Here is a 10116-nt window from a genome sequence, read left to right on the forward strand (position 1 = left end):
AATAATTTATTAATAATTATTTCTACAGGTGATTTACCAGAGTGTGCAAAATTAAGTGGAAGCAGTGATGAATCTTTAGATGACAGAGATCTCCAGCGAGCTCTCGAGGATAGCACGAGGGATGCTAAGAAACAGAGGCAGCATGGTAAGTACGTATCAGCCCAGGCTATCCTCTTAATCCTTTTGTCCTTTTTTTCTACTTTATCTATTACAAAAATACTATCTTTACACCTTTTCCCTATGCCTGGTCTGTTTTAGTATATTTCTGCCATCGCCTATTCTTTAAATAAATTTAAATTTAAATAAATTATTAGATTTTTGTTTTTAAGCAACTTAAAGTTATGAATATCTAATTTGCATAATTGTTATGTATAGCCTATGATAGTTTACTTTTTGTTTTGACGAACATTATTTTTTTGTACAAATGGTAATTTTTCCCATCGATGATAAATGTTTTCATGGAAATTTATTAGACGGGCAAGGCAGCAGTAATCAAGGGTCATCAAGGCCCGCCGCTTTAGAGACTACAATTTATCCGCATGACCCGTTCACGGAAGCCACAGTCAAGGAACTGGAGGCTCTGGGTTTTACCAGAGCGCAAGTTATTGCGGAATTGCGTAGATTTAACGGGGATAAAACGCAGGCTACTGCTGCACTGTTTGCGAAATCATTAAAATTTTGAATGTTAAAAATTATTGCGTGCGATTTAAGTGTTATCGTGCGAGTTATTGTGAACAAAGGGACAGGCATAGAGCGAAATTGTGAATATATTCTAGATAATAAAAATAGAAAGGACAATGTTCAAAGCAATTTTTAAGTATCGTCTAAGCGTCGTCTAATCGCTGTTTGATACTTTTAATTGAGTTGATTCTCCGTTTTGTGAAATCGTTGGAATCAAATATTATCTTTAATATGGAACGTCTCTGCTTTTATTTTAATATACATTTATTTCAATATTAGAATGAATGTTGTGCGTGCTGTTTGTTATTCGCTTTCCAATATGTACAGTCACAAAGAAAGAGCAGTCCCAGAAAAGAATATCATATTTTCGAAGTTTCAGCTGATTCACAAAACGAAGGAGACTGCAATATGGTCCTTCAATAAATAAAACTTTGATACATTGATCAATAGTTATGATGTAAAAAAAAAACCTTTTATAGCTCAGAAACAAATTGAAGAATGTTGAAAAACGTTGGAGAATATGCGCATCTCTCAGATTGAATTTTATAAAAATACATAAATAATACAGAAGTTCCAGTTAGATTGATAAGAAGTTGTATTTGAAGTATACTTCTTTGTATATTTTCTTACACGTACATGCAACGCCTAATTGCATTATTTCCAAATAGTATATATATTTATATATGTACTATACTACGCTATGTAGCTAAGTTTGTTAAAAGAAGAATTAAATTGTTACGTGACCTAATATTTAACATAATTAATTGCAGTATGCATATTTACGAAAATATGATTATATATTGATTATATCAAGATTTTATTTAGAATTCATACAAAAATAAGACTTGTGTATACATAATTAAGCTGAGGAGAATCAGCATAGTAAGCGATAAGATTTTTCTATACACCTCGAAAGATATGTATATCTTTTGCGGTATTCTTTGTAATTTTTCATTTAAGTGGTGAATATGGACAAATGTATATATATCTAGTATTAATAGACTCTTATAAATCTTGAGTACGAAATGGAGTAGACAAAATTTGCGCTTAGAACATCGACTTTATAATTTGATAATGTTTCAGAGACTCGAAAATAATGTCGAACTCGGCTCAAACTCAGTTCCTCCATTATTTACCGAAGAAAAACGCAGACTTTGTATATAAAATGATAATAACAGGCGAGCAATAGAAAAATTTTCCATTTTTTTACGAGATATTTGTTATGATAGCAGTTACATGAAGAAGTGTCTTCTACACAGGTGTGTACTCAATTTACAAATCGATTTTATACTGCTGCTATTTTTCTTTTGACAAGGTATTTGGTATATTATTATAATTTCTTTGTCATACAATAAAAACATGAACAATATGGCTTGATTTATTTATCAGCTAAATATTCATTATTTGGACAAAAACGATAATAATGTCTGCATATATTACATAATTTATAATATATTTTTATGTATGTGTATCGCAGTTATATTATTTTATTTCTCAAATTGCACTTTAAAAAATATCTATTTATTTTGTGATATTGTGGTTTTAGATAAAAAATTAAAAGGAGGAGAAAAAAAAAGAAAAATCACGTTTACAAACATTTATTATATATCTATACCTTTGCTTCTCGGATACTCAGATACTGAGTGAAAGAGAGACATACATATAGATTTTAAATGAATAATGTTCATAGAAGTCTCACTCTTTTTATATGCGATAATTTGGTAATTTATTCCATTTATAAACAAAAAAAGTATGTGATATATATATATATATATATATATATATACACGAGTATATATTATATATAATTTATAAAAATGGCATCAAAGAAGATAATATTATACGACTGTAATAATAGTTTTGTTGAAGTTTTGCTGAAATTTTGCTGTTTCTCCTCATAAATTATCCGGCAACTCGTCCTTGGTCCATGTGAGTTCCACGACTTTCCCCATGCGAGCGGACTCTTCACAGGCCGTAGCGATCTTACTCACCGCCAAGGTTTCCTTCGACTTGACCTGCGATTCAACCTTACCATGTACCACATCGAGGAAGTGATCAAACTCTCTCAGATAGCCGTTCATAAAACGGCTAGCGAATGAGTAGAAGATCGGGGCGGTGGTAATCCCTTGTAGTTCATTATACGCATGAACGGAGTGAAACTGTTCATTGGCGGCTTGCAGCATGCCTTTCGGACCGAAGGCTTCCAGTCGTTGATCATATCCGTATGAGCTGTTGCGCGATAAATCGATCATGCCAACTGTTCCTGATGGAAAATGTAAGTTCACTGCAACCGTGTCGAAGTCTCCAATGGCCTTGATTTCTGGGATATTTGCGTGGGCTAGGACCGAAACCTGTAATTCGCATTTTTTAATCATTTTTTTAAATAGATATGATTTGTTCAATTTTTAGTTCTTTGAGATAATTATAAAAATATAAAAAAATTGAGATAAATACATATAAAAATCTGCTTTTTCTAAGATATTAACTGCATGTAGATACACAAAATTGCTATATATACTGAAACAAAATTACTAAATCTTAACATATATCTTTGAATAATATTAAACCTTTACTTCCAATAAATAAATATTTACTTATTAAAAAATGAATGAAATTAATAACTTTTATGTCGAACAAATATATGTTTACATTTAATAAATTTCTACTTAGGATTAGTCAAATATTTATTAAAATTTAGTATTTTTCTCAGTGTACATTGCGTACAATATGTGTAAAAATCGTACTTTATCTGGGTATTCTCCGAGAACCCAAGTTATCATGTCGATATCGTGGACCAAGCAATCGTGGAAGATAGCGCCGGATACTTTCAAATAGTCTATAGAGGGCAGGGGAGAGTCACGAGAGACTGTTTTAATCATGTGGACGTGTCCAACCTCCCCTTTGCGAACTCGTTCTTTCAGATTCGAATAACTTGGATCGAATCGCCGATTGAACGCGCTAAATAGTGGCTTGCCAACTTTCTTGGCCATCTCGTAGCATTTGACGGTGTTTGGGCGATCCTCTGCTATGGGTTTTTCACAGAAGACTGCCTTCTTTGCTTCCAGAGCTTTGATAACTATACCTTCATGTGTGTAAGTCGGTGACGCCACGAAAACCGCATCGACACTTTACAAATTGTGAAAAGCAGGCATTACTTGTTTGATTGTACAGATACATTTGTATTACAGATTTATGTTGTCTAGATATAGAAATTGTGTAATTCACGCTAATTTCTATTATATCATTTATAATATATAATTTATATTATACATATAAATTTATATCATAAGGTACTTAATTTTTTATTTTAATTTGAGTTTATTTAAGTTAATTATTCGACAATGTTTTCTTAATTGATATACTCTGAAAAAAAATATAGCCTAAATTTAAATAAATATTTATTTGAATACTACCAACTAAACATTTACTCATAATAAATAAATATTTATTTAATAAAAAGAAGTGATTGTTAAATCAAATTAATGTTTTTTGTACCAAATAAATATATTTTTATGTTTAATAAATATTTAATCGGTACTATTCAAATAAATATTTATTGAAATTTAGGATATATATTTTTTTTCTCAGTGTAGTTACTTACTTGGGATCTTTGAATACTTTATCAGACTGCTTGCTATTTAAGAAGGTAACGTTGTCCAGATGCCAGTACTTTCGCAAGTTTTGCCAATTACTTTCGACGTCATCAACAATATATAAAATTTGGACACGTTTACTAGAATTCATAGTTGCTAAATGTATCGTCCCGGCACGACCCACGCCGAACAGAGCCACTTTAACTATCGGTTCGTTCTCCGCTTTCAGGGGGAAGTGTTCTAAATATCTATAAAAGATATTTCTCTAAGTGTTCATTTCTACCAGTGTCGAATAATTTTAATCTTTAAAAAGATTTAATTTACTCTTTATTTTTTCCAATTTAAAAATTAGAAAGAGATTAGAAAGGTATAAAGAAAGAAAATTAAACTGAGATTAAATATTAATCTCGGTTTAACGTACTTTTAATATATATTTTAATATTAATTTATATATATTCTGCATTAGTAGAAGAATCATTACTAAAAAAATATTAGAAGCAAAGAAACATAAAATCAATAACAATAAATAAATGGCGAAGTAAGAGTCAAACACATTTCTTTAAAAAAGTCACACAATTAAACGAATAAATTACAAATAGAAAAAAATAAAATTGAAAAAATATAATAAAATAAAAACTCAGTTTAAACTGTTTGACTCTTACTTTATTTATTGTTATTTATTTTGTATAGGAAGAGTTCTTCAATCTGGTAAACATAAACATACATCTTAAAGAAATATAGTTGAAATTTCTAGTCTCGACAGTCTAAAGTGAAAAACTGTAATAATTGTCCACCTACATAAAAGTTACTTATAAAATAAATTGAAAATTTGTTTATTTAAAGTCCATATGAATTTTGTTGCGCGTAGACATTTCTCACGTCGGTTTTAAATTAAGAATAGAAATAAAATTTTAGGAATATAAAAGTAAACGTTTTTTTTTATAAGCAATTTTCTTCATCGAATAAATTTCTGTCAATCGAGTATAACATTTATTTTACAATGCATCGCGCCGATGCGAATTTATATTAATGATATTGAATTAATTACTCACTTTTTATATAGATAATCATCCTCAGGTGGTGAAGGCTTCGGTTTGACGTAGGGAGATGTCTCTTTGAACTTCGCCGTTGCCATTATTACAAATTATAAATGTATATACTTTGATTCCAAAATCTGTCGCGATCGAGAGACCGGTTTCTGGCAAACGATGCCTCGATAACAGCTTCTTATATACGAAAAGATAAATGGAAGTGGGGGTTGCTTACTGTGACGCATATTATTATCCAATAGCGCCACGTAATAGATAAAAGATACATTTTCTAATTATATCAGTAATGCGTAATATAAAAAAATAAGGAAATCTCTATCATGCTGAGCTGTTGTTTTTATTGAATAAGGAATTTTGTATATTTCTTCCGAGTTTTCTGAATTTTTTATCATTTTTATTTTTATCCTTACTGGCTATTCTTATGCCAAGAATTCTTAACAAACTTCTCAATAAATACGAAAAAATGAGTATAAATTTCTGGCAACATAAATTATTGAATATTAATGATAACATTCTTGAGCATTAATGATAAGTTTAAAATTGAAGTATTTTTATTTAATTGTTCGCCTTTCGAAATAATTAAGCTGGTGTGCTGTCTTAAAATCTCTGGATTTCTACTAATTAATTATTAACATGCTTTGCTGCTACAAAAGCGTCACATAAACGACACTTGGCAGCAGGAGAGAACTTCCAGATAGTTCTATCCATTTATTAAATTAAGTCACGAGGTACAATGAGAAAAGTTCAGTATTGCGATGCACTCATTCAGAAAGAAGGATAGAAAGAGAGAGGAATCAAGCGACGATAGAGAAGACTTAAATTGGATATTCCACCATATTCGATACGTTGATCATTCTAATAGATTGAGCATAACGTTGATTTGGATATGAGTGGTTTATATATATTTACGCGATATAGCCATTAGATTCTGCAGTTATGTTTGTTCGTGTTTTTGCATAATCATTATGCGATACCCTTTCATTTCTTAAAATGTTACCACGACCTGTAATACGTAATGAATGGAGGACTTTGTTATCGCTATAATTACGCTAATCATTTATCTATATCATAACTTCTATCGCAAAAACTATGTCATAACAATTGATAAAAAATAGATGTACTTCTAGTTTTTCAGCGACTTTTAAAATGACCTGAAATATCTGTTAAAATTGTTTACTGCATAATTAATATCAATAAGTAACTTGAAAATTTCCATTAAAATGCAAAATCATGAAAGGGACAAGGGGTTATCGACGAAATTATCGCATTATATATCGTATCTTTGGAATAAAAATAGACTATAAAAAGTCGCGATTACATAATTTATTTAAACAACGTAAATTAAATAACAAGCAGCAACAACAAATTCACATAGAATGTCGCATCGTGAGTTTTCATCAATCGAAAATGTTCATCGATCGGTAAGATTTATAATAAAACGGCACCCTTGACTTTCTTCTCATTCTGAAATCAATTAAGATATGTGTTTTTATCATGCGGCATATTACATTCGGCAAATGCAAGCTAAATAAAATCGGCTTTTGGATTTATATCTTTTTTTACTAATGTAGTTTTATTTTAATTTTAATTCAACTGACTCTCTATGTTTTTTTAGTTTTAAGAATTAAAAAAAGATAAAGGATAAGTTGGGATAATTGAGTTTAAAATTAATTTCTACGTTGATAGCATTAATTAATTTAATTGATTTAGATTTTTTTTTATTAATTAAATGCCGATTTAATCAATCACGAAATATATTAATCACATTTTTTGCTTAACGATTGCACTTGCTAAACGTGTTTAATATAAAAAATAGCTTTGTGAGAGAATTCTATCGATTGTGCCAGTGAGAAACTCAAGCTATAATTTTATTTATAATATAACTGTAACATTTTTTCAATTAAAAAACGATAGAATTTTTCAAAATAAAGATTTGTACATGGCGATTATTGAGCGATATAACTCAATGAGCAAAATATCTAAAATCGACGCATAAAACAATTTTAAAATCTTTCGGATTTGTTTATGAAATATATCTTAAGATGATCGGTAAAGATATCCTAAAGTTTTATTTTAGACATTCTATTATACTTCATTCATTAAAAATTTTCGTAAATATTTTCGAGAAGCGACCAGATAAAACAATGTTTACTTAGTTCCACAATAGACGCAATAGTATCTATCTTCAAGAGGATTAAAGTTCTTTACTTAAGATCTTTAATAGATATGAAAACTTTTTACAAATTAATGTTTTATCAAAAAATAATTGTCAATTTTTTTTTCAAATTTTTGTTTTACGCATTATAAAAAAAATCGGTCTTAGCAGCATTTCTATTAAGCTTATGAATAATTGAAAAAGCGCAGCAATCAACATTCATGTCGAAAGTAAGTTGAATTAATGACAACACAGCAATTATATTTTCCTACTTCCATTAAGATCCGCCGATACTATAAGATCACGCGGTCTTGAGACGTCATTCTAACGTAAAAACGACATCATATGTGTTAACAGCTCGTCGTTGTGCTAAATTACCACGATGTTGCTGTATTTGTCATCATCCTTTCATCGAAACAAAAAAAAATGTACAGAAAATTTTGAATGGTATAAATAATCCATAATCTTAAACCGTAAATCATTTTGAAGTATATACATTAAATAGTGATTAAAGCTTTCTAATCTATCTTGCAAGTAATTTCTCGTAATAGAGATAGAAAGTAATTGTAATATATACTGTTAAAGAATTATAAAACATTAAGAGAAATAATTTAAAAAAATCACTTATAAAAATTTAATTTCCTGTTTTATTATTTATTTAGATTAACAAATAAAAATATGAGAGATATTGTAGAAATTAAAAAATATCACGAGATATATATTTGAAAATGTGATGTACAAGTTATACTTTCTTTTACCAGCTGATATTTCATCGTTATGTCGTTTATAATCGTACAATGATTCACAATCAAGAAAATGTCATGATTTAGAAAATTGTAAAAAAATTGTATGGTAGCTCGTCACTCTTTAGAAAGATATAATTTAAAAGAAAATGAAAGGTATCGGAAGAAAAAGAGAATCACGTTTTCATTCTACTTAAATGACTTGTTTTGCTAATAAGGCTAATAAATAAAAGTTTCGAGAAGAAGAAATTAATAGAACAAATAAATAACGTACCCTTTCAGTGTCACATTTGTTGAAAAGGATGCTCATGGTGAAGCTTCTACCGCGAACTGGATAGAGGAGAGAGAACGGTTCTTAGGAATAAAAGTTACTCTGCGTGAGAAATCACCCCTGAGAAATTTTGTGTAGTTTTAAGCTCAACGGTTATTCTTTCGGTGATGCGTCGCATCGTAACATCATGCGATCGTAACCATCGATGGATGCATGTATTTAGACAGATCCTGCTGCCAGATCTCTTCCGTAATTGATAGCTAGTTCTAAACTTTTAATCTTTTGGATTTTAATCTCGATAGACTTTATAGTCCTCCACAAATACAGATCAGCAATGACCATCTGACAACATTCTTCAGCGTTCTTGAGGAACAGTCTATGGACATGCTACTGGGCTTGGATATCCTTAAGAGACATCAATGTTGCGTTGACTTGAAGAAGAATTGACTTGAAGGTCCTTTTCTGACAGAAGGTGTACTTCTTTTTTTTGTAATTAACAACACTTGTGTGTGTGTAAAAAATTAATTATAATTAAGAAAACGTTAGAGCAAAAAATATTAGCAAATAATAATTTATTAACAATTATTTTTACAGCAGGTGATTTATCAGAGTATGCCAAATTGAATGGAAACAGTGATGAATCCTTAGATGACAGAGATCTCCAGTGAGCTCTCGAGAATAGCACGAGGGATGCTAAGAAACAGTGGCAGCATAGCAAGTACGTCTCAGCTCAGGCTATCCTCTCGTCCTTTTTTACTACTTTTTATCTATTAAAAGAATACTATTTTCACACCTTTCCACTATGTCTGGTCTATTTTAGTATATTTCTGCAATCGCCTATTCTTTAAATAAATTTAAATTATTAAATTTATGTTTTTGATAGCAACTTAAAGTTATGAATATCTAATTTGTGTGAACATTAATTATAGCTTATGATAATTTACTTTTTTTTAACGAGTATTGTTTTTTCCTACGGAAATTTGTCTCGTCGATGATAAATGTTTTCATGGAAATTTGTTAGACGGGCAAGGCAGCAATCAAAGGTCATCAAGGCCCGTCGCTTTAGAGAATACAATTTATCCGCATGATCCGTTCACGGAAGCCAGTTAAGGAAATGGAGGCTCTGGGTTTTACTAGGGCATAAGTCATTGCGGAATTGCGTAGATTTAATAGAGATAAAACGCCGGCACTGTTTGCGAAATCATAAAAATTTGGAATGTTAAAAATTATTGCGTGCGATTTAAGTGTTATCGTGCGAGTTATCGTGAACAATGAGACAGGCATGGAGTAAATATATGCTGGGCAATAAAAAGAAAGGACAAAACAATGTTCAAAACAATTTTTAAGTATCGTCTAAGTATCGTCTAATCGCTGTTTGGTTACTTACTTTTAATTGAGTTGATTCTGCGTTTTGTGAAATCGTTGGAATCAAATGTTATTTTTAATATAGAACTTCTCCGCTTCGGTTCTAATATAGATTTATTTCAATATTATTAGAATGAACGTTATGCTGTTTGTTATTCGCTTTCTAATATGTACAGTTATAAATGAAAGAGCGGCTCCAGAAAAGAATATCGTATTTTAAAGTTTCAGCTGATTCACAAAACGAAGAAGACTGCAATAT

The 10116-nt window shown here is 30.1% G+C and overlaps 2 protein-coding genes across 3 annotated transcripts in view; one reads left to right on the top strand and one right to left on the bottom strand.

The window, feature by feature from the left end:
* Positions 1-1388, top strand: part of LOC108749873 (protein DDI1 homolog 2) — a 4933-nt gene extending 3545 nt beyond the window's left edge. Inside the window, exons 5-6 of one of the 2 annotated variants that reach the window (XM_018488873.1) lie at positions 29-145; positions 474-1385. In XM_018488873.1, coding sequence (XP_018344375.1) covers positions 29-145; positions 474-682 — 326 coding nt within the window. In that variant the 3' untranslated portion in view covers positions 683-1385. Of the gene's footprint in view, positions 1-28; positions 146-473 lie in introns of both variants that reach the window. The other variant, XM_018488874.1, reaches the window with a different exon arrangement.
* A 1116-nt stretch (positions 1389-2504) lies between these two features.
* LOC108750104 (uncharacterized oxidoreductase YrbE-like) lies at positions 2505-5488 on the bottom strand. Its single transcript, XM_018489353.1, has 4 exons — positions 5327-5488; positions 4283-4522; positions 3426-3807; positions 2505-3032 (listed from the first exon to the last, which is right to left on the bottom strand). The coding sequence occupies exons 1-4, from the start codon at positions 5407-5409 to the stop codon at positions 2577-2579; spliced, it is 1161 nt and encodes a 386-aa protein (XP_018344855.1). The 5' UTR covers positions 5410-5488; the 3' UTR covers positions 2505-2576.
* Between the last annotated feature and the right edge of the window lie 4628 nt (positions 5489-10116).

Source organism: Trachymyrmex septentrionalis, unplaced genomic scaffold, assembly GCF_001594115.1.
Source record: "Trachymyrmex septentrionalis isolate Tsep2-gDNA-1 unplaced genomic scaffold, Tsep1.0 scaffold32, whole genome shotgun sequence".
NCBI classification, from domain to species: Eukaryota; Metazoa; Arthropoda; class Insecta; order Hymenoptera; family Formicidae; genus Trachymyrmex; species Trachymyrmex septentrionalis.